This window comes from Schistocerca serialis, chromosome 10 (assembly GCF_023864345.2).
Source record: "Schistocerca serialis cubense isolate TAMUIC-IGC-003099 chromosome 10, iqSchSeri2.2, whole genome shotgun sequence".
Taxonomy (NCBI): Eukaryota; Metazoa; Arthropoda; class Insecta; order Orthoptera; family Acrididae; genus Schistocerca; species Schistocerca serialis.
Window position 1 is genome coordinate 57,887,114 of NC_064647.1, and position 26,028 is coordinate 57,913,141.

General features: G+C 44.1%; 1 protein-coding gene across 1 annotated transcript in view; it reads right to left on the reverse strand.

The window, feature by feature from the left end:
- Positions 1-23,484: 23,484 nt before the first annotated feature.
- Positions 23,485-26,028, reverse strand: part of LOC126425240 (uncharacterized) — a 128,490-nt gene continuing 125,946 nt past the window's right edge. Inside the window, exon 5 of the mRNA XM_050088201.1 lies at positions 23,485-23,600. Within this exon, the coding sequence (XP_049944158.1) occupies positions 23,485-23,600 (116 nt within the window). The remainder of the gene's footprint in view (positions 23,601-26,028) is intronic.

Below are 26,028 nucleotides of genomic sequence, written 5' to 3' on the forward strand. Positions count from 1 at the left end.
GTGTACCGTGATGTGCCTACAACCGCAGAAGATATGAAGCAACGTATTGTGGCAGCCTGCGGCGACATTACACCAGATGTACTGCGGCGTGTACGACATGCATTACGCCAGAGATTGCAATTGTGTGCAGCAAATGATGGCTACCACATTGAACATCTATTGGTCTGACATGTCGGGACACACTCTATTCCACTCCGTAATTGAAAACGGAAACCACGTGTGTACGTGTATCTCACCACTCATGGTAATGTACATGTGCGTCAGTGAAAAAGACCAATAAAAAGGTGTTAGCATGTGGACGTAATGTGCTGTTCCAGTCTCTTCTGTACCTAAGGTCCATCACCGTTCCCTTTGGATCCCTACGTAATTCGGTGCTCTCCGATACACACGATCGAACAGCGGAGGAGTGGTACTCAAGCGTCAACTTTAGGTTACATTATCTCCGGATGTAATTAACATTTTACAATGCAACAAACGGCACTGATTACGTATTTGTTTATATGTTCAGATGTGCTAACAAAAACTAACGTGGTTCCATTTTAAAAAACGTAGGTTTGTGTTAAAAAACATACTTCCGTGCATTTTTTTATGGTTTGTATTAACCAATTACACTAGCCCCTCTCCTCACGTTCGGTCTGTGGAATCTATTCGTCAGTATTTGCTGTGGTTTACGAAATATATCCAGTGGTAAAGTTAGGTGACTCACCCTGTATAGCTGATCTCTGCCTCGTGATGACTGGGTGTTGTGTGATGTCCTTAGGTTGGTTAGGTTTAAGTAGTTCTAAGTTCTAGGGGACTGATGACCATAGATGTTAAGTCCCATAGTGCTCAGAGCCATTTGAAAGATTTTATAAAGCTGACATGCCTGTCTGGAGAGATACAGGAACTGTATCGATATTTAGTTGCTGCACACAGTTTCACTTCTGTAATTACTATTTTATACTTTTCCGGTTTTATACTTTAAATGTTCCAAATTTTTAATATTTAATGAAATTTCATGCAATTCCATGTTCTCTACGTTATTTCCCTTCTACAATTTGTAGATGGATCTTTAAGTCTTTTACTATTTATACACCCATTGTTATTGGCCTATATTTTACTTTCCTAACGAGAATTTTTATACAATTTTACTTTTCGTACTTTCAGAGTAAGGCCTTGTGGTTCTATACTTTCAAAGTTTCACACTTTTTAATATTTTTGGATACTAAATCAATTTAAGTTATGCCCCTGCTGTATTTCCATTTTTATAATCCAGTATTTTTCCCCTTTTACAAATTTACACATCCATAGATCTACACTCTTAGTATTTTAACAGGAGAGTTTTTTCATAAAGGACTTTTTCCAATTATAGTACAAGATCCTCTCTCGTTAAAGCTACAGCATCCCTGCCTCTTCTGTTCCCTCACCCCTACTCGCCTTCTTTCCACGCACTCAATCCGCCTTGCTCCATTTTATAATTTTACTATTTTATGCCATTTACATTTTACATACCCATTGCTCTACACTTTTAATATTTTAACAAGAATTTTTACATAATTATACTTTCTATAATTTTAACAACACTCCTCTTGTTACACTCATGACATCCCCAACACTCTCCTCCCTACTTCGATTGCGCTCCCCCAATCAACCTCACTCCTTCCCCCGCTCCCCCCCCCCCCCCCCTCTGTTTTCCTCTTCCCCTTCCAGTATCCCCTACCTCCTCCACAAACTTATTTAAAACAATGACAGCAGGTGCAAGACACAGTACTCTGAAATGAGACTCTGAACAGACAAGACGGATGCCGAAGGATCTACACTGGTGTCCAAAATTAAAGCAACAAACCGCTGTTTCCCCGTCTTGTGTCTAATTCATCGTATAATCATACAAACTGTCAACAGAAATGGGTACAACCGTGTTCTGCACGGAAAATAGCATTCCGGACAACGGAGAACCATGTTAACGATGACGTCAGGAGGTTTGCTAGGTAGTCCCACATCCACAACCGCTGTGTATACAGTCACTGACGGTGTAGTATGGCACAAAGAAGACATCTACCAGACACTCTGCGGTCGAGAACCAAAAGAACAATGGACGCAGGACAGTCGCAAACTGATGAGGCTCGATGGCTTAATTTGAATCGTTCCGTTGTTTCTCGGGCGTGGCAACAATTTATGGAGATCGAAACAGTACCCCAAAGACCAGGGCAGGGCCGACCACGCGTGACATCAGAAAGAGAAGACAGTTATTTGGATGTAAGGTCACGATGACACCGCCTTAGCACTGCTCGGCAACTGGCATCAGACCTCGCAGCAACCGCTGGGCGTGTTGTGTCGAGACAAACGGTGTACAGAAAGCTTTGGCAGAGTGGCCTTTACTGTTGGAGACCTGCTACATGTGTACCTCTAAGCGTCTTCACAGAAGGGAACGTCTCGAGTGAAGTCCTCACATGACCCTGGACAGTCTAAGAGCCGGCCCACGTTCTTCTCAAAAATGAGTCTCGATTTGGTCTGGAGAGTGATTCTCGGACCCAAACATTATGGAAAGAGACAGATGTCAAGAACGATCCATAATGTTGAGGGGAAGGGATTATGCTGACCACACGAATACCTCTTCATGAAACTGTATGGGTGAATTGGCAAGGTTTAACTGCTGTCAGGTAACGTGACGAGATGTTGCGACCTCCTGTGCAGTTGTAGCGAGGTGGTGCGGGCTAAGGCTTCGTACTGACGGACGATAATGACCGACCTCATGGAGCAAGAGCGGTTGATGTTTTGTTGGAAACGGAAGGTATTGCACGCATCACGTGGCCTGCTCGCTCTCCCGATTTGGGAGCCATAGAGCATGCCATGGGGAGCACTAGGGAGACACGTTGCACAACGTCAGCATCCACAAACCACTCTTCAAGACTCGCGAGCAGCTTTCCCGAAAGAATGGGCGTTATTGCTTCAACATGAGATTGATGACATCATTCACAGCATGTCCCATCGTTGTCAGGCCTGTATTGATGCCAGAGGTGGTCACGCCCCATACTGAGCACATTAACCAGTTGTCGAAATGTGTGTGCAAATCCGTTAAGTTGGAAAAAACGAAAATATTTTTGTCTACCGTTACGCACATTGCAATTGTTTACGTTCTGTATTCTTTACATTGTTTCTACTTTACTATCACCTGTTTATATTGTTTTGTGGAAAAATAAACACAACCTTGCAAAATTTCCGTTTGTGCTTTAATTTTGGACAGCAGTGTACTTAGGTATATAATGCATGTATGTAAATTCTTTTTCCTACTTACCATAAAATATTAGACGGTACATATTTGGTTTTACTTTGTTTCAGATCTGAAGATGATGCAGAGTTCAAAATGGTTCAAATGGCTCTGAGCACTATGGGACTCAACTGCTGAGGTCATTAGTCCCCTAGAACTTAGAACTAGTTAAACCTAACTAACCTAAGGACATCACAAACATCCATGCCCGAGGCAGGATTCGAACCTGCGACCGTAGCGGTCTTGCGGTTCCAGACTGCAGCGCCTTTAACCGCACGGCCACTTCGTCCGGCTGATGCAGAGTGATCGATATATTGTCATATAATTAAAAATGTGCAAATGACACTGAACAATAAATGGCTATTATTGTAAACATAGTAGAGACATGATAGACTGTCTGTCAACGACAACACAGAAAGCGGTTGCTTATCAACATTTAAAAACGTTTACTAAAAATCACGTATGGAAGAGTGTATGCCATTCAGTCTCGTTCAGACCCTTTTCTTACGCTTAAATAAAACTATTATATAGTCGTGACATAAAGTGCTGAATAAGATGAGAATTAGCTGAAGAAGATGCTAAAATATTTTTCCTAGTGCATGTGCCTCCCTGTCAACTAATACGAACAGGGAAACGGCTATCCACTGTAAGAACAATAAAAAGTTGTTCGCAGTTCTAGTCGTGGATGTTAAAAGTGCTTACATAAAAATCTGAGTCTCACGTTAAAAACCGGCATATGAAAAGAGAAATGGGCACACAGTCAAAACTGTAAAACTGCGTTTCAGATAACTGTAGCTGGCCACTATTATGAACTCTGTGTCACACGGCAGAGTCCTGCTCTGTGTGACTGGAACGAAGTTCGCCGTGATAAAATTGCAGCGATCCTCCTTACTCCCCACGCCAGTCGAGAGCTCCCAAGAATATCTTTAGGGATGTCACGGTGGAGGAGGGGGTAGCAGACAGTGGAATAGCAGGTGAAAGGGGATGCGGACGTTGTTGACTATTCAATAAGTGTCGGTTGCACATCATACTTTTTCGAATTTACATGAACAGTGTGAACGGAGAAATTTAGTAACAACAGTGAAAATACTAAAATCATGATAAGTTGCTAATTTATCCGCCCAAGAAGTGTGAGTTACTGACGACCCAAGACGGCAGCAAGTAGAGTCCGCGCAGAATAACATGGTCGGTGGACGCGCATAACGGCAGGGCGGGCACGCGTGGGGAGAGCAGCATGGTGTAGGAAAACAGACAGGCACTGTAGGTGACATGCCGAGTGTTGGAGGGGAAGTGCCATTATGAATTGTAGCCTACACTCATTTTTTTATTTTAATATTAAGTGGAGCCCCTCCGTACCCACAAGTGCATGGTGACATTCAAAAAGATCTGTCACCTCCGGTTTATTTAGTATCTGAAAATAATTCCGCTGAAAAAAACAAAAGTAATCATTCAGTTTCCCCGGTAATGTTAACCATTTGTAGCTTTCAGAGAAGCGTAATGGGTGGCAAACTCTGAATAAAACGTACATTTTCTCTTGAAGCTTCTTTTGCCAAACCACAGTGCAATTTACACAATGTCACCTCACTAACAAATTGTGCAGACGCTACTGTGAGAGAATACTACACGGGTATATTAAGTGAGGAACTGGGGAAAAGTAAGGACAGTAGCTTACGAAAAAGCAGTTACCCGGTTCCAAAATAAACGTGTAATGTGTCTTCAGTTATGCTGTTCCAAAACCCATATTGTTTCTCGCTTCATCAGCTATCGATGGCCCTTAAAAATTACGTTATCACATTATTTCACCGAAAAAATCTGTAGTTAGTGGTATAACACAGTAGGTACTGAAGTTTTGCCTAAGAACCATATGGCAAAATACTTTCTCCTTCGTGTGTTATCATTTGCCAAAGACTCATTTCGATTTCTCGAACAGTTTATGAAATACTTAGAAGAGCCAAAGAAGCTGGTACTCCTGTCTAATATCGTGTAGGTCCCCCGCAAACATGCAGAAGTGCCTCAATACAACATGGCACGGATTTCACTAACGTCTGAAGTAGTGCTGGAGGGAACTGACACCATGATTCCTGCAGCGCTGTTGATAAATCCGTAAGAGTACGAGAGAGTGAAGATCTCTTCTGAATGGCACGTTGAAAGGCATCCCGGATATGCTCAATAACGTTCATGTCCGGGGAGTTTCGTGACCAGCGGAAGTGCTTAAACTCAGAAGAGTGTTCCTCGAGCCACTCATTAGCAATTCTGGACGTGTGGGAGTGTCGCATTATCCTGCTGGAATTGCCCAAGTCCGCCGGAATGCACAATGGACACGAATATGCATGCAGGTGATCAGACAGCATGCTTACGTACGTGTCACCTGTTAGAGTCATATCTAGACGTATTAGGGCTCCCATATCACTCCAACTGCACACGCCCCACACCATTACAGAGCCTCCACTAGCTTGACCAGTCCCCTCCTGACATGAAGAATACATGGATTCACGAGATTTTCTCCATACTCGTACACGTCCAACCGCTCGATACAATTTTAAACGAGACTCGTCCAACCAGGCAACATGTTTACAGTCATCAACAGTCCAAAGACGGTGTTGGCGGGCCAAGGAGAGGGGTAAAGCTCTGTGTCGTGGATGATGATGATGATGTTTAGTTTGTGGGGCGCTCGACTGCGGGGTTATCAGCGCCCGTACAAATTCCCACCCTTTTCTCAGTCCAATCTCGCCACGTGCATGAATGATGATGAAATGATGACGACAACACAAACAGCCAGTCATCTCGATTGTGTCGTGGTGTCATCAACGGTACACGAGTGGGCCTCCGGCTCTAACAGCCCGTATCGATGATGTTTCGTTGAACGGTTCGCACGCTGGCACTTGTCGATGGCCCAGCACTGAAATCTGCAGCAATTTGCGGAAGGGTTGCACTTCTGTCACGCTGAAAGATTCTCTTCAGTCCTCGTTGGTCCCGTTCTTGCAGGATCTTTTTCCGGCTGGAGCAATGTTGGAGATTTGATGTTTTACAGGATTCCCTATACTCAGCGTGCACTCGTGAAATGGTCGTACGGGAAACCCCCCACTTCATCACTACCTCGGAGATGCTGTGTCCCATAGCTTGTGCGCCGACTATAAGATAATGTTCAGACTCACTTAAATCTCGATAACCTGCCGTTGTAGCGGCGGTAACCGACTAACCACTGCGCCAGACACTTGTTGCCTTATATAGTGGTTGCCGACCGCAGCACCGTCTTCTGCCTGTTTACATACCTCTGTATTCAAATACGCATTCCTATACCAGTTTCTTTGGCGCTTCAGTGTATGACGAATGCTGTGGCTATTTCACTCTGGCTTTATCCCTGGCGCGCGCGATCGGAAATGAGTGTGCTGGACAGATCAATTTTCTCGAAACTGATAACAGACAGAGACCTCCACCAAAGTCTAAACGTAAATTCAGTATGTTACCTAAACTTCATGTGCTGCAACATATTGTGTGATGCCCGAAACGCAAAATCATAGTGACACCTAGTATTCATTATAAACTTTTTTAATTTCGCAGAGTGTCTTACTTCGAAGTAAATATTAAAATAAGTATAACCACTAACGAAATGACGAGTACATCAGCACGACGCTACATAAAGTTATAAGCAACCCAAAAATGAATTTTTTTTAGTAAATAGTTTCTGTAAATGAGTTTCAAAAAGATTGCAGGGTGTGCGCCTCGATTTTGTCATCGACAACCTACCGAAAGGGCCGAACACTGTTGGCTTAGCCCTCCGAACAAACGAAAGAACTAGCGCAGCGCTTTGGACGATCAAGTGGCTACTGCGTATCGACCACCGTATCCTGTGCGGACTCGTAACACTGAATCAAATATCTGCGAGCGACGTGGCGCGAAACGCTACAGGTAAGTGCGTCTGGGCACCAGTTGGACGTTTTACAGAGAGCTAGGAGCCTTACCTGCAGGCTGGCATAAAAATACGGATTGGCGCCTGAAATGTGTCACCGCTTAATTCGCGATACCGTCGCTAGCAGACGTGCGTGTTTACAACATGACAGACAATGGACGAATAACAGCGCAGCAGTGATCGGCAGTTGTAACCTTTTTTAACGAAACGAAAAGTCCTGCTGCGACTCAGAGACGGTTTCGACAACAGCTTAACGCAAGGTGGTCCCCTTGCAAGAGCGCCCTTCACAGGCCGTATGATCAGTTTGTACGGGAAGGTTCAATATTGGAAGCGAAGCTATCTCGGCCGGGACGTGTGTGGCCTGACACTATTGCGTTGCTCTGCAGAGAAGCACAGAGGAATCGTGCAGCAAGGCAGCAGCGCGTATGGTTGTATCCGGACCACGGCCGGCCACTGCGTGTGCGGCCGCAGGCAGTCCGACGCCCGACCTGTCACTCGGCTTTGTTCGGTTCTTCTCGAAGTGTCCGGAAGAGCGCGACATTTCATCAAGTGTTGCAGTGCGGCATTTTTCGGTCGGCACAGCTCTACGAGTCCGGCAGAATCGTGCTGTTAGCGGTGTCTAACCTTCGCTATTTGTTCGTGGTGCGAAGGACGTTCACAGGTCCTTTTGTAACGCTATCCTCCTATTTCCATCTACTGTACTATGAATTTTTTTCCTTATTTTGTTACCTGAAGATATGAAATTTCTGTGTCTTTATATATTGTAATTGTTTTCCTATCGAACGATTACATCGATGGGTCGCGTGGAAAACCAAAGTGTTAACTCTGCCGCAAGCAGCGCGGGCAGAGGGGGTCTGGCTGGAGTAGGGCGGTGGAGCAGGTGTGTTGAGTGACGCTCCCGCGAGTTGCCGCGCTTCCGGGGTTTGGCAGCATGTAATTGCGCTCGACTTGCTATTATAGTTTCTGGCACGGTGTCGCGGAAGGGAAGCATTAGATGGCGCACATCAAGAGCCCATTTCGCCTGGTGACCGTGTCGAGAAGGAGGCGCGCCAACATCCAGCTTCTGCAACAGCTACGACCGACAATGAGTGATTGTCGCCACCTCCTCGGTCGACGACTTCAAACCTTCAATCAACCAACAAGGAAGACTGGAAGCACGTAAAGTTTTAGAACTGTATGGCATACCTCAGTTTTTCAAACTATTCCATTAGCATCACTAAAATACAGCAACTTAGCATGAACCTTTGTTGGTCATTGTCCGAATTGCATTACCAAGCAGAGTCCCTTCCTTTTCCGAAATGAACTCGAGTGTCGTTGAAATTCAAACGCCAGCAATAAAGTAAAATCATTCGATTTCACTGCTTTAATTTCAAAGTTCAGTTAAGGTATTCATAGCTGGCTACAATATTTAGATTACACAAGCACAAATTAAGAGTGCGAGTTTTGTTACCATATTTTAGCTTACCTGTGACCGCAGCTCAGCTTGGTATGTACTAAATTTTACTATTGTTAATTGTTCAGAATCATTTAATTCAAGTTCAAAGTTAAACCTCTTATTTCTAAATTGAGTAGATTCAAGTAGCTTTTGAATCGATTGTTGAGGTAGCCCTAGACTAACCTTATTTTATTGAATTTCGTAGTGCTTCAGAAACGAAGTTCACTATTAATTTCAGTCACTAAATTAACTTTCAATTTTCCGGTTTTATTAATTCTTTTGGTAAATTAAGTCAGAGGGTAGCGAAATTTATTACTTCTGACAAACATTCAGTTTTCACACAACACGTGTCAACCTTCAGTTGCCACACTTTTAGTGCTAATTATATGTGCAATAACCTTTCTTTTCCAGTTATTATAGTAGTTGTCCATAGGACTGGCGACCGTAATTTTCCCCAAATCTCAAATATCTAATTAAAGCCAGTTAATTGTTAACATAACGACCGCACATTATTTTCTTTATTAACTTTACCTCTTTTCAAAATTAATTTCCACCAGTTTCATTTGCATTTTTCCTTTCATTTAGATGTAACCCTTTCCTCCCTCTTTACCGACAGATTAACTTCGGTGACGATTGCTTTTCCCAAATTTCCATTAGGTACACGCGGTTTAATTTTTACTGTCATTAAGGTCGATAAGTGAGCGGGAGGTTTCACTTTGACACAAGAAGAGGCAATCTAGCGATCTATTGTCGCAATCGTTTAAAGTGAATGCGGGTGACAGAAGAGAGGGATGAGAATTCTCAACTCGCATAAGCGACATGTACTGTATATTTGCTATGAAACGACATTACAATACTACGCAGAAAGTATATAAAGATTAATCGACAATGAATGAGCAAAAAATTAAAACGGTCGACAGATGTGATTCATTGTCCTGCATATAAAGAAGTACTTTGTGCTAAATTTGCAGGCATGGAGCACAAGATAAAATTGGTGATACGAATAGTAAAATTTCTCAAGTTGCACGCATTATTCCATTGTCAACAAACTGTCTGTTAGGTTCTGTCTCAGGTTCTTCGGTGGACGTTTGTTTGATGATTTTTCTGACGTGGGAGGGTGAAGGTCTGACAGTGCCACCTACTCGTGGTGGCGAAACGTCGGAAAAATCATCGAACAAACGTCCACCGAAGAACCTGAGACAGAAGCCAAGAGGCAGTTCGTCAACAAGTGGCCACGAAAGTCTTAACAATTTTGTATTCCACTGTCAGTTGCAACCTTTTCCAATGGAACTGAACGAAGAGTATGGAGTTCATATATTTCTGCAAAGTACTTTGGTTAAGTCAAGGGGCATGTCTGAAAAGATTTTTCGATTTAAAATTCGTTATTGTTGAATTTATGAAGGAAAAAGAGGAGTGCACGAACGAAAATTCGAATATCCGGAATGGATTGCAGACTTGTCATTTCAAGTGGACTCGATTGGACACTGCCCATAGTAAGACATTGCAACGGAACTGCTTTCTGATTTGATGAGGATGCATTTAAAAAGGAAATCAAGGCTGCATTTAAAAAGAGAATCGCATTGCAGAAGGGACACATTTTGACAAAGGCAGCCCACTTCCCTAGGTTCACTGGTGTTAAAGAAAACGGCAGGTTTGGAGGATTCATTGTGGCTTTGAAAGACCTACGAGGATAGTTTTGACACTGTGAATTTTACATCTGTTTCGGTGCTGTTTTCGAGACCGTTTGCCATTTCAGTTGATGTGCTGATATAACTGATTATCCTGCAAGGTAATTCCATTTTTTTGAGAAACCTTTTTACGTTAAAACTGCCCAGGACTTCTACGTTGCTTTCCTTAGGTAGGTTTTTCAAGTCTCCATAATGAGGTTGCGGAAGTACTACGATATTTCGATCGACGTGTGTAAGACCTTTTTTGGATTACGAAACTAATCATGTCACGAATACGTGGCAGATAAGTGTAAACCTCTGCCGGCTGGAATGGCCGTGCGGCTCTAGGCGCTACAGTCTGGAACCGAGCGACCGCTACGGTCGCAGGTTCGAATCCTGCCTCGGGCATGGATGTGTGTGATGCCCTTAAGTTATTAAGTTTAAGTAGTCCTAAGTTCTAGGGGACTGATGACCTCAGACGTTAAGTCCCATAATGCTCAGAGCCATTTGAACCATTTGCAAAACTCTGTCAAATTGTCTGTGTTTGTCCACATGCTGACACTATGTGCAACATAAAAATTATGACTTCAGTGAGCCAAAAATAATTAAATAATACTGAAAATGTGTTTTGCTTGTGACCGATGTTGTTCAGAAATGTGAAACAGAAAACCGAGCAGAATGCAAATGCAGTGCGACGCGTTCCCAGTTTTCCCCTCTCCCCCACCCCGCTTTCAAAACAGCGTGGCGTGGCGGTGAAGCCTGAGCAATTTGGCAGTCGTGCACGCGCACAGCCCGCGAGTCGAAATCTCCCCCCCCCCCCCCCCTCCCTGATGTAGAAGCTCCATTCAACGGCTTCTTAAACATATCCTCCGGATGCACCCGTACAAAATGATCTCTGTTCTAAAGTCCATTGCAGAACACAAATGGTAGAGATTCCTGTTTGCCCGCTGGATGGAGGATAGGGAACAAACCCTCAACAACGTTTGGTTTTCAGATGACCCGCATTTTAATTTGGACCGCTCGTTGAACAAACTAAATGCACCATTTTGAGCTACTGGACACGCTCAAGTAATTCGTGAACGACATCACGGTCGGAGCTATACAGTATAGGCTGCAATTTCCAGTCACGGATTTGCTGGACCTTTTTCTTTGAAGAAACTGCGAACAGTGCGCGTTATTTGAGCGCGCTCCGCAATAGCTTTGTTCCACAGTTTTTTGCTGCTGTCTTACTGTTCAACACGCAGTAGTTCACGGAAGATGGGGCAAGCCCTCATATTGCAAACGCTGTGTTACATTTCTTACACGAACGTTTCGACATGCAGGTTTCAATGACGCAAAATTTTGGCCCCCCAATAGTCGAGACCTTAACCCACGTGGCTCCTTTCTTTGGGTGTACCCGTAGGAAAAATTTTTCTCTAAACGTGCACATTACTTAATAGAGCTCAGACGCCTAGTTATACAAACTTGCAGTGAAATTACGGAATACTTGTGCCGTAGGATTATCAGTGTTTGTGTGAAGCAAGTTATTGTGGACACACTGAGCATGTGCTGAGTTAGAACAGTTCTCCACACAGTTTTCCATGGTAGTGTATGTCCGTTTCAGTCTGTCTTGACAGTAAAGTACCTGCTAAAAAGCAAAATGACGACGCGCGTCGTGCGCCACCCTGCACACGCAGTAAATGCTGATCAAATCTACGTTTTTAGTCCCCTTTTGGAAGATGAGAGAATGAAAAACCCGTACTTCATCCAATGTCCGATTACAGACTGTACCCTTCATCAGCCTCACTTTCTTATTCTGTACCTCCAGCCACACATTCTGCCACTGAGACATACCTTTCATCCACAAGCAAGAACTAAAACTCAAAGAGGGCAGCAAGGGGCAGCACTTTACTTTTCCCACATGCGTTTCTTGCTGCCGTGTAAGCGATTTCATTTCCCGGGATTCGCACATGGCATGCCACCCAGCGACTGTCTGATGCTTCCGCAGCAACTGATACAGTAAAGCGTCAGGTGTATACAATGATTTATACATCTGTGAAACTTCCTAGCAGATTAAAACTGTGTCCCACTCCGGCACACACTTCTAATCTGCCAGGAAGTTACAAATAAGGGCAGATTCCGTTGCAGCCTGAAAACTGATTCTGGTATACACTTACATCTTACTAAACAGAGAGCCAATGCCTGGCATTGTACTCACCATGACGGACGGGCCTTCTGACGTCCACACAGCAATGGGCTGGAAGCGACCGATCAGCACACGCCTCAAGAAACGGCGTCTGATATCGTTGTCACCCTTCGAGACCCTGGAAGAAACTCTCAAAAGAGAATGTGCAGTCATTACTTTTTAACTTACAAGTGTGATCGATTCTCAGAGATGAAGAAGGGCCGGTTCCGACAAACTCGTACATTTTGCGTTACTTCCGCAATGAGCTATCGTAAAACATGGGATCGACTATAAGCTTAACGTGCGACTGGCAAAACCACCATAACGTAAGAGGGGTCGACGTGAAATTCTAATTATCACCTCGAAAACATAAAGTTATGTTTCATATTAACATAATCTTCCGTCGGTTCTTGGTAGAACAACATTATAATAAATGAAAAGCACCAGTTTGCTTTTGTTCTACAATATTACTTTTATTGTTAAGCGGTTTTCGGCTTACAATGCCATCTTCAGACATTTACTGAGTATTATCACCAAAGAAGTTAAATTTTAGCAGACAACATTGGAAGAGAAGTAACACATCTAGACTGAAGTAGAAACACACAGTAAGTAACACCTTACAGTAAACGTCTGAAGATGGCCTTGTAAGCCGAAAACCGGTTAACAATAAAAGTAATATTGTAGAACAACAAAAGCAAACTGGTGCTTTTCATTTATTATAAAGTTATGTTATTTTCTGTTTCTTTGGACGTACGTGCCTGCAGTCCTGGCGCACATCAAGTCCCCACATCACAGTACCGCACAGCGCCAACAGACAAAACAGTATCATTATAAACAATGATGTGCGCCATTTTGTTCTGGCTGCTCTAGCTACGTTCTGTGATACTGTGCTGCGGGGACTTCACTGCGTACGACTACTGCAGGCATAAATCTCCAAACAAACAGAAACTTAATCAGTAACTTTTTTACGATAAAATTAGAATTTTATGACGAGAAAGCAAGTTTAAGCATTTCATTCCGAGTAAGAAACAGAGCCATTTCACGTACTCTGGGAACTGCAGATACAGTATTTGTCTAAAAACTGCTGACTGAGAACTAAGCAGACGTGGGGTAAATAAAAAGTAGGCAGGCAGTGTAAACTGCAGCCAGCAACTACACGAGCACACTACTCTTCTGATAGAACAGACAAACGTGTAATTTAAAATGCTGCGAACTCTCTGTCCTCCTTTCGATTCATCTTCATTGATTGGTTGGTTGACTGGAGGTTCGGGGACTAAAAAGCGAGGTATCGATCCCTCGATCCAGGGGTAGTTCGTCCGGAATTAGTGACGTCCGCCAAGTACGTGTTTCGATGATGAAAATAAAGTACGTGGCTTTGAAGGCAGTACTGGCGCCAGAGTTAACAACTAAATTACGGGGAAGTAAATGGGTCAGGCCAGTAAGTAGGTGAGAACAGGTCACGCGTCTCCCAGAGCTTGTCCAACAGCGAGGGAAACCGCGTACCGCATCCAACCCCCGCCATCCGGACGAAGGGCGAAGACACTTACAAAACAAAGAATGCCTTCTAGTCGGCGGATTCAGTACAGTAAAAGTGAGAACGCTAAAAATGTAATGGACATTATTCGTATTACCAATAATAAAAACGAGAGGAGAGAAATTGGTAAGGCAGAACGGGGGTGTCCCCGGACCTCTGCATGCGGCGGGAGTTATCCCTCCCACAGTCTTCCCAGTCCTGCTCAATTGTAGTCAGTGCGTCAAAAAGAACCAACCATTCAGCAGAGTGCGACCTCCAAAATAGAAAGAGAGTGTGGCCGAAAAGGAGACAAACCGCATCTAAAAGCAAGTAAAACTACGTAAAACAGGGATGAAAGAGGGAAGTTGATAAGGAGGTAGGGTTGGGTGTACACCAGGCCTAGTGTGCAGCGGCAGGTGCTCAAGCCCCAATCATACCGTCCCTCCCCCGAAGGTCCCTTAAAACCTTACACGTGAAAGCGTCTCCCATCATGTGAGGCAAGTAATACGGAAGGCCAAAAGACGGGGGCTTTCCACCAGGACATGACACACTGCCTGAAACGCTCCACACCCACTATGTAGCGGTGACTCGTCGCACAAACTGACTTGAAGAGGTTAAACCAACGTAACTACATTAAATCGCTTCACGTCTTCAATCCACTCAAAAAATGGTTCAAATGGCTCTGAGCACTATGGGACTCAACTTCTGAGGTCATTAGTCCCCTAGAACTTAGAACTAGTTAAACCGAACTAACCTAAGGACATCACACACATCCATGCCCGAGGCAGGATTCGAACCTGCGACCGTAGCGGTCTCGCGGTTCCAGACTGCAGCGCCTAGAACCGCACGGCCACTTAGGCCGGCTCAGTCCACTCATATTTGCCAAATAATGTGGGTCGAATTCTCCATTTGTGTAAATGCAGTCATTAATTGCTGTATCAATAGTTTATTAATGCTGACAGCTACTGTATATGCAATTCCTGAAATGTCTTAAAAGAGGTTAAAATGCTAATCGAGAAGGAACAGGATGCGGGTCTGTGATGATGTCCATACATTTGGGTGCAATCAGCCGTTACTACAATCCCATCGAGAAGATGGCAGTCGGGAAAGCGATGGAAGGGTAGCGGTTGCAAGGGCAGAGAGGAAAAATTGCCACGTCAAGCGCCATTGGGGACAATTACTGCGACAGTCTGGTCGGGTAATAGTGGATTTGTGCCAGTAGCGACGGTTCGTGCGTGGGCGTCAGGAAATGTTAGCACAGAGGTAGAGTATTACCGTTGCAGCTGGTCTCCGAGGACATCTCCTGGGCCGTGTGCACCCTCAGCGTGCCTGCAACATTCCAAAAGTCTTCATCAGAGAGGTCAAATTGTTTACAAAATCGGCAACACGTCGTGTAGCGTCGTGGCGAGTTTGTTTTTGTTTCGTGTGGTCGGCTTCCCATTTGTCTCTGTTAGTTGGCTGCACTAACGCAGCAAGCGATACCAGTCAGGTCTGCTCTAATACAGCAGTTCGCCGATATTGCATTGTGTGTGTGTTCATTTAAGTCCAGATAGTTAATTTTTCCAATGGAAAATGTGTTTTCTCGTGTGTTTCTTGCTTCTAATGTGGGTGTGATTGTCTGTATTCACTCTTCGCTATAATTTCTCCATTTGGCACTGGTGCTGTAAATAAAAAAATAAAGGAAACTGTGAGACCATAATCGGCGAACAATTACACACAACAAGGGTGACACTCAAGTCTAGTAGTAGGGCACACTCGAAGACTGAAAATACATATGGTTAAACGCACTAGTGCTTTGACATAAGTGTATAACTGCATAATTATCAGAGATGGAGAGACTATATTCATGAAGTATTTAGTATGGTAGAAGAGACAACAGCTCGCTTACACTCACCATGTTCTCATTTTTTTATGATCTGGGCCTTCGCTTCAGCCCTGCCGTGAAGCTCCTGTGGAACTCTTAACCATTGTAAGAACACCTACCTTCTAAGTTTTCTCTTCTCGCGATCCTGCTTCCTCAGTCTTCATGGACATTTGTCTTCTTTCAGTCCTCCTCATTCAGCGGAGCTGAAACGGCGCAGCTGAAGTCTCCTTGTCCATCGCGGCTCAATTCGCACCATCTCGGTAACAGTCGTCAGTATCGGGAAAAACGCGTTCGTTTGTTCGACATAAAACGTTGTATAAAAACGAACAAAAGAACCGTGCCCGTCCGATATGTCAACACTTCGCTCTCACCGATTCTTCGTGTGTGATTCGCCTGACCGTACCACTGCCTCGCGATTATGCAGCTGGCTACGATGTTCTGTAGTTTACCTTCCGATGTCAGAAGGAACGGCACTCTGAATTCAAAGCACTTGACTCATGACACAGTGCAAGCATAAATTCTTCACGTTTCTTAATGCTAAAACCAAAAGGAAACGATTTGCATTTATCGAAGTACTTTTTTCGCTTGCTTTGATAACGGGCTCACGGATTCCAGAAATGTAAAATTTCCATGTGTGAGTTATCAAATACAAGGGAAACGAACTTAAACATAATTATAAAAAAGGGGAGGGGAAAACGATGAGTGGGGAGGGTGCTCGGGGATGCAATTCTGCGAGAATAATTTGATAGAGCCTTGAAAGATGTAAGTCGAAACAAGGTACCAGGAGCAGCCGACATCCGTCAGAATGATTGAGATCCTAGGAAGAAAACACCACGACAAACCATTCCACCCGTTATGCAAAGCTTTACGAGACAGACAAAATACACTCAGACGTAGGATTTAGTAATTCCAATTCGCAAGAAATCAGATGTTGACAGGTGTGAATATTACAGAAGCATCAGTTTAAGTAAGGATTTCAAAATATTAACACTAATTATTTCCACACGAATGGAAAAACTGGTACACGTTGACTTCGGGGAGGATTGGTCTGGGTTTCGGAGAGATATAGGAACACGCGAGGCGGTACTGACCCTATGACTTACCTTAAATAATAGGTCGAAGAGAGAGAAACGTAAGTTCATAATATTTCCAGGGTTAGAGAAAGCTTTTCACAATGTTGACTGGAAGATTCTCTTTCAAATTATGAGGGTAGCAGGGATAGCATATAGGCAGAGGAAGGCTATTCACAACTTGTACAGAAACCAGACTGCAGTTATAAAGAGTCGAATGACATGAAAGGCAAGCAGTAGTTGATAATGGAGTGAGGCAGGCTTTTAGCCTATGCCCTGATGTTATTCAGTCTATCAATGAGCAGGCAGTGAAGTAAAACAAGCGGAACCTTGGAAAAGAATTAAAGTTTAGGTAGAAAAAATAAAAACTTTTATGTTTGCTGATGACGACGTAATTCTGTCAGAAACGACAAAGGACTTGGAAGAACTGTTGAACGGCAAGAAACATCAACAAAAGTAATACAAGACGGCTAATGGAACGTAGACGATTTAAATCAGGTGATGCTGACATAATTACATTAAAAATGAGACACTAAAGTAGTAGATGAGTTTATTTTCGCAGCAAAATTACAGACAATGTTCTGTATACGTAGATGGATAGTAAAACTCAAACCGTTTTGAGCGTTAAAAATGGCGATACATCGAATTAGACGTACGCTTAAATTATTCTCTCCAACCTATATACACTGAGGCGCCAAAGAAACTCGTATAAGCATGCGTATTCAAATACAGACACATGCAAACAGGCAGAAGACGCTGCTGCGGTCGGCAACGCCTATGTAAGACAAGTGTCTGGCGAAGTTGTTATATTGTACCGCAAATTGTTGCAGATTTCGCTGCTGGGCCATCAACAAGTGTCAGCGTGCGAACCATTCAACGAAACATCATCGATATGGGTTTTCGGAGCGGAAGCCCCACTCGTGTACCCTTGACGATTGCACGACACAAAGCTTTACGCCTCGCCTGGGCCCGTCAACACCGACATTGGACTATTGATGAATGGAAACATGTTGCCTGGTCGGACGAGTCTAGTTTCAAATTGAATCGAGCGGATGGACGTGTACGATTATGGAGACAAACTCATGAATTTATGGACCCAACATGTCAGCAGGGGACTGTTCAAGTTGATGGAGGCTCTGTAATGGTGTGGGGCGTGTGCAGTTGGAATGCTATGGAACCCCTGATACGTCTAAATACGACTCTGACAACAGGCGACACGTACGTAAAACATCCTGTCTGATGACCTGCATCCATTCATGTCCATTGTGCATTCCGACGGACTTGGCCAATTCCAGCAGGACAATGCGACACCCCACACGTCAAGAATTGTTACAGAGTGGCTCCAGCAACACTCTTCTGAGTTTAAACACTTCTGATGGCCACCAAACTCCCCAGACATGAACATACTGAGCATATCTGAGATGCCTTGCAACATTCTGTTCAGAAGAGATGTCAACCCTCTCGTACAGCCTTGTACGACTCATATTGTCAATTCCATTCAGCATTAATTACTTCAGACATTAGTCAAGTCCATGCCACGTCGTGTTGTGGCACTCCTGCGTGTTCGCATGGGCCCTTCACGATATTTGGCAGGTGCGCCAGTTTTCTTGGCTCTTCAGTGTATAAGCATAGCTGCTTTTTTTAAACGTAGCATATCGGTATTTCCTTGCAGAAAGCGGCAATGGATTATACGAAGCGAAACGCATATGTAATCGAAAATACAATGATTTGCGAAACTGACAACATGGATGGCGAAATATACGTGAATTGTGCCGTCAGGTTCGATAAGATTCATTGCGGAATGAGTTTCTCCAGGCCTCAGTATCTCAAGCGTGTGACATGTTGACTCTGCGACACGCAGTAACCCGTGTTCGAGAGAGCGTGGGGCAATCACAGCTTGACATTCGCCGAGCTGCGTCACCTCGTGTGGGCAGCGATGCCCTGTGTTTGTACGACCGTGTGGGGGGGCGAACGCTTCGCACGACAGCAGCTTCAGGATGTGGGTCCAAGACCGCTGGCTGACTCCACACAAAACACTCCTACACGCAACTGCATCTGACACAAAAATAAAATGAAAAATGTACGGTGTAAATTTCCGCCAGGTTTCAAACCTGAGTGTCCCAAAACAGGATCCAGTGTTGTCAAAAGCTACATATTTCTGAGACGAATACCCAACCTCGTGAAAGTCGTAAACACGACATTTTTTTTTGTTGCATCGACGTCCTCGAAGCGTGAGACGACGACAGAAAAAAAATTAAATTAAATTAAATTAAAAAAAATAAAAATTAAAAATAAATCTCCGTTGATCACCATAGCTGCGAGGCAGGAAAAGGATATGGCAGGATGTTCGGGTGTTTAATCAGCCATTCACACATTTTCTTTCATGCTCACATATTCGTAAGACCGTTCATGGTACGTCCAAATTCTCAAAGAACAATGTTCTTTTCCATGATCACTCAACAATGCAATGTTAACTTTCATCCTTAACTGAAGAATAAAACGTAGAAACATACGCAACCTGAACACAGTAAACTAAACTCTAATTACTTACCTCGTGTGTTTGCCTGTGTAATTAGAATAACTCTTACCCATTTCCTGTGTATGAAGACTCGGTAGATAACGCACTAAATCAGTTGTGTCTGTATAAAACAGTTTTGTTTCTCCAGTTTCAGATGGCAGCCGCCTGAAAGGAATCCTTTGAGCGCCAAATTTCATAAAGCGATTTGTTAGCACCTCTGCCCGACCAAATTTGCTTCATGTAGCATACACTACCACGAAGAAAAACGTCGGGAGTAGATATCTCCCAGACTGAGATGACAATTTGACAGACGTAGGCCAGCATACAGCGAATGCCAGGTGATCCATGATACACAACATATAGCTTGCAGGGAAGCCTATGCACATCTATGTTTTTCAAATGTCCTTGGAGATGCAGTTGGATGAGAGTTCTACGACAGTGCCTTATTTCCAACTGTTTTCTTGCCAAGTTCTCAACATGAGCGAATCCAATCTCCTGGCGGATTAAGACTGTCTATCGGAGAGAGACTCGCACCTGGGTCCCTCACCATTTGTCTGCAATGCTTCTACCATATGAGCTATTCGGGCTCGCCTGACTGAATGCTACAAGCTGCCAGTGCATCCCTCCTGCACCACGGAAACTTCCACAGAGTGCTAGTTCAGAGAGATATACAGGGGAGACGAAATATCTGCGAGAGACAGTGGCTGCTTGAATCTCTCAGCCAGGTCTTGAGGTTATTCAGGTGGCTCAGATGCTATGGATACTAGCTAGTTCCAGTGTTACTGTGTCACTCCGGCAGACAATCCGGAATGAAAGATACAACCATGTCTGTTATTAAATACTCTGTATCGTTCGCGCTAATTTTGTTTATTTTAAGTCCACCGATAACACGTTTCGGTGACTCCATCGTTAGATCCTAAAAAGTAACAAAAAAAACTATCTCAGAAACAGATACACAGGGTGTATGAATGCACGGTTTCACGACGATACACGAGTATACTGATAAAAGTTTTCTCGAGCTTCCAGCTGCGTTAAGTGACTGTATGGCCACGAGCTTTCGGTCGAGTGCTCGTTGGTCACTGTCAAGTGATGACAATGGCCGACGAGCACTCAGGCAAAGGCCCGTGGGCATGTAGTCACAGCGCGGCTGGAGGCTCGAGAAAACTTTACCAGACACACAGTATCTCTTCGGATCATTACTTCCTCCTACACACATAACTGACAAAGTGTGGCAGTGATACTTGCAGAAGAAGAAAGCAATGGTGTACTGACGAGGTACTGGGCATTTCTAACGAATTTTATGATCTGATGGTGGAGTTATCACAACGAGTCAATAATTAATAACTGCCAAACCAATACGATCGCGGATTTCTACACAGACTTTTTAGCTTCTCATTTAAGGGACTAAATGACATTAAAAGCTGATTGTCGAGGCATAACAAGAATCTATAGCTCTTCTTGCTGCTAGACACTGCCGTACCTGCCGGTCTATCGAGTATACTGCAGAAAATTACTCAAGGTAGCAACTGGCAACTTCAGCTTCCCGTTACTTCTCTCCTGATCTCTGTCGTAGCTTTACTGTCACACTGTCTCTCTTCAACATTTCCAACAAAGGCCTCATTCTCTATGACGATAAAATTGGAATCGGCTCACTCACGTGATTAAGATTGGATATTTATGAAAGAAAAGTCTACAGACAGCCACCATTATACCATTTATTGTACGAGATACTTGCTTTCAAGAGTTCATCTCTAAGTCTCAAATGTCACAAACATTGGTAGTTGTTAAGGCATTAAATAAAAAAAACAACATTAAAAGCCGCTGCTGTATAAAATTCTCTGCAGACAGCCGGGTTGCTACACTGCACAATTACCAATGCTTATGGGTTGACACTCTGATGCACCGTTTTGTGGACGGTTCGGTAGCGCAGAAGCTTTTAATGTCTTTTTTTAATGGCTTCACAAAAAGTAATCTTCTGACATTCGAGAACAAGAAGTGAAACGAGATATATCCGATATAAATAATAAAAAAGTTTCCGGTTGGAGAAATTTCACAGAAAATTTCAAATTCCCATTGAAGGGTAATATAACGGGACGTCGAAAAGTGTTAATTACAGTTATATAATTAACTATTTTGTTTGTTTGCAGGCTCATGTCTGCAGTCCTGGTGAACACTGAAATCCATGCGCCACAGTGCCATATCACGCCGCTAGACCAGGAAGGGGAAAAACCGACCGGTTAAAACCGATACCGGTATTTTAGTTCTGAATAACCGCACTTTTCTGTATTTATCTGCTTTCGGTTATAACAGCTGGTTCAAGTTTTTACTAATTACCGAGTCAAAAAGCCGACAAATCAGTCACTGCAGCTGCGCTAAAATTTTTCGTTTTTACATAACCTTTTTTGCAGAACGAGCAATTTTTATCCGTAAAATCTGCATTGCTTTTAAATATTGAGTCATTACAGAAAATGAGAAAAGCGAACAGTGCTATTTTAATAACAATGCCAACAGAAATGAGCAACAAACACTGGGTATAAGGATTGGTATAGAACTGCTGAGACAATAACGTACCTGTTACCATTTGATGGGCCTATTACATGGTACGTGTGTACTTGCCGCATCTGCTCTATATAGTAGTTTCTCTCTCTCGTCTTCGGACACCAGTTGTATCACGGAATGGCACCATCCCTAGTCTGGAAGTTTTTACTAAGTCCAATATCAATGAGGTACAAAGCCCCATTTGCTTTAAAAGCTTAAAAACGGGAGGAGCCACAACGGAGGTGTGACCTTACACAAGTAGAAAACTTAAAACTTAACAGTTCATTCAAAGACTGGAATAAAAACGGAAAACAGCAGATTAGCTGCTTTTGCCTATATAACATGCCTTTACCTGCTCGTAGCCCTAGAGAAGGGGCAAATTAACACGAAAAATACAGCTCTTCAGCCTCAGTTTTCACTCTGTAGCACTGACTATTCGTAATGTCCACATAGTGGTACGATGCCCCATTACAACATAATTTTTGAGCAGAGTTTAACTAAATCGGAATCAATAGGAGAATACCGGTAATTTTTTGTAGTAGCCAACCACTTATAACTTTTAGAGAAAAGCAGCAAACGATGGACGGACTAAGTTTTCTTTTACTTGCTTATTTAATTTAATATTTTGATTCTATGCATCTTGACACTAAGGGAGTACAATAAAAAACCGGAAATCGGTATTTCAGAAACCGGTTATTTTGAGCGGTTTTAATAGTCCAGTTAAACTGGCGTTGGAAAAAGTAACCGAAAACGCGTTGTTTTAGCGATTCGCGCCATCCCTACGCTAAACAAGCCAAAAGAAAAGACGTCACCCATTGACAAAGAGATAAAATGGTAATTCGTTTTCGGCAGCAGCGCAATCGTTACGGCTCTGACAGCCAATCCAAACGGCTAAAGAAGCCGCCTGGATCGGCCTGACACAAATGCAATATTCCCGCTGTTGGTGAAAACGAGTTATCCCACGACATTCCACGTTATTACAGATATGGCGCATCATTTTGTTATGTCTGCCCTAGCGTAGTCCGTTGCTACTGTGGCGCGGAGATTAGAGTAAGTACAACGGCTACAGACAGGTACTTGCAAACAAACAAGACAATTAATTCCGCAACTATATTTTTTCGAGGCACTAATTAACACTTTACGACTAGAGCCCGCAAATATCGCAGATTAAAGTTTTAAGTCAACATGTGTCATATTTTCCGATGTCTAAGTTGTTACTGACTTGTCTGTGGGAAGTGAGGGTTCGGGTCTTCGTGTAATTTCTTCAGGCTGTTGCCATATTTTAGCCCAGCAGAGTACTTACGGACGTCTGTAGCAGGTTCCACTCACCCTCAGTACAACGCCTACGAGGCCCTCGAATACAGGAGCTACTTCACTGTACAACAGCTGAACGTTGGCCACTTGTTGATCAGACAGCGCCACTGGATAGTCAGTATTCATCCAGTCGAAACCGGTCATGACATTAAATTGTAAAAGGAAAGTGCAGGTGTGAAGGTATACACAGCAGCCTCCCACCACCGTTAAGACATGGAAAAAAAAGCGACAGTTGGGTCAGTACTCACCCCTGGGAGGTAGATGGCTCTGAGTGCGACGTGACCACTTCCTGTGCAGCATGTCGTGTTCCCAATTCATCCTTCTGCTTAACATCGCTCGCTTCTCCCTCCTCACTGCCTTCTGCAAAATAAAATAAGGCGTAGCATCTCAAGCGACATTTCTATTCCGCAGTCGATAATTGAACTGCATCAGTTCCACGGCATTAAGGGGCCTGCACACGTTGTATTTATTGACAGTATTTGTTTGTCAAACCTTCAATATATTGAAGCGATCGTCAAAATAATTATACTGTTAGTTGGCAACACGATTTACCAACGTTAAGGTTCCGAATACCCAAAACAAAGCGGGATATTGGAAATTTGTGGTGACTTCCTATGGCACCAAACTACTGAGGTTATCGGGCCCCAGGCTAACACTCTACTTAAACTAAATTAAGCTGATGACAACACACACACACACACGCACACACACACACACACACACACACACACGCCCGAGGGAGGACTCGAACCTCCGACGGGAGTAGTCGCGCGAACCGTGCAAGGCGCCCTGACCGCGCGGCTACACCGCAACAAAGTGGGTACCGCAATTACACTGAAGAGCCAAAGAAACTGGTACATCTGCCTAATATCGTGTACGGTCCCCACGAGCACGCAGAAGTACCGCAACACGACGTAGCATGGATTCTTCTAATGTCTGCAGTAGTGCTGGAGGGAATTGATACCATGAGTCCTGCAGTGCTGTCCATAAATCCGTAAGAGTAAGAGGGCGTGGAGATCTCTTCTGAACGTCGCAAGGCATCCCAGATATGCTCAATAATGTTCATATCTGGGCAGTTGGGTGGCCAGTGGAAGCGTTTAAACTCAAGAAGAGTATTGCTTGAGCCACTCTGTAGCAATTCTGGACGTGTGGGGTGTCGCATTGTCCTGCTGGACATCAGGATTCGTGTCCCGGTCCGGCACAAATTTTCAGTAAATTGTGTAGCTGTGGTGGTACTATATTCTCAATATGCGGATACGTTTCGTAACTTTACCGAGCGGAGCCGGCCGCAGTCGCCGAGCGGTTCTAGGCGCTTCAGTCCGGAACCGCGCGACTGCTACGATCGCAGGTTCGAATCCTGCCTCGGGCATGGATGTGTGTGATGTCCTTGGGTTAGTTAGGTTTAAGTAGTTCTACGTTCTAGGGGACTGATGACCTCAGATGTTAAGTCCCATAGTCCTCAGAGCCATTTGAACCTTTTTTTTTCTTTTACCGAGCGAGGTGGCGCAGTGGCTAGCACACTGGACTCGCATTCGGGAGGACGACGGTTCAATCCTGCGTCCGGCCATCCTGATTTAGGTTTTCCGTGATTTCCCTAAATCGCTCCGGGTGCAAAAGGGCGTTAGAAGATTTGGAAAAGGTGGAAAGAACAATCCTCTGAAAAATGTAAAATCCAATGAAGAACAGAGATAGCGATTGGGTTTTGAGACCAAATAAAGAAATATGCTCCTTCTGCGCTAAAATAGCAAATGAGATCACGAAAAGACGTGTTACACTCAATGGACATCTAGAGGGATGAAGGAAGATATACTCCGAGGTGCCAAGTCGTGGAATAGCGAGATGCACGTACACAGATTGCGGTAGTATCGTGAACACTGGGTAAAAAAGGGCAGTCATTTGTAGTCAGCACGTAATCGGCTGGATACTGGACGACTGGAAAATCGTGGCCTGGTTAGATGGTAAGAGCTGATGGCAGAGTCGGCGTGTGGCGAATACCCCACGAAGAATGGACCCAAGTTGTCAACAAGACAATGTGCAAGCTAGTGGTGGCTCCTTAATGGTGTGAGCTGTGTTTATATGGAACGGACTGGAACCTCTGGTCCAGCTGAACCGATCACTGACTGGAAACAGTTATGTTCGGCTACTTGGAGACCATTTGCAGCCATCCGTGGACTTCATGTTCCCAAACAACGATGAAATTTTTATGGATGGCAATACCAACGTTACCGGGCCACAATTGTTCGCGACTGGCTTGAAGAACATTTTGGACAGTTCGAGCAAATGGTTTGGCCAGCAAGATCGCCGGACATGAATCCCATTGAACATTTGTGAGACATAATCGAGATGTCCGCTCGTGCACAAAATCCTGCACCGGTAACGCTTTCACAATTATGAGCGGCCCAATATTTCTGCAGAGGACTTCCAACGACTTGTGAGTCCACGCCACGCCGGGTTGCACCACTATGCCAGTCAAAATGAGGTCGGACACGATATTAGGAAGTACCCCATGACGACGATGAAGTCTTCTCGGGTCATCAACAGAAGCAACAGGGCGTTGTTCTGCGGCAACGTTTCAATAAGTTTCCTATTTGTCGTCTTGAGGCGAAGTGTCGGAATCGGTTCTTTACGGCTGCTGGCCTGCAGGCTCCTTCGCCTCGTCTGCGTCGGCAGACCCGAGAAGCCTTCACCATCGACATTCGCAGAGAAAGTCGACATTCGCAGAGAAAGTCTAAATTCGCATATAACATCTCGTGACTTTCATCACCTCCGTGTATTAAAAAAGAAGATT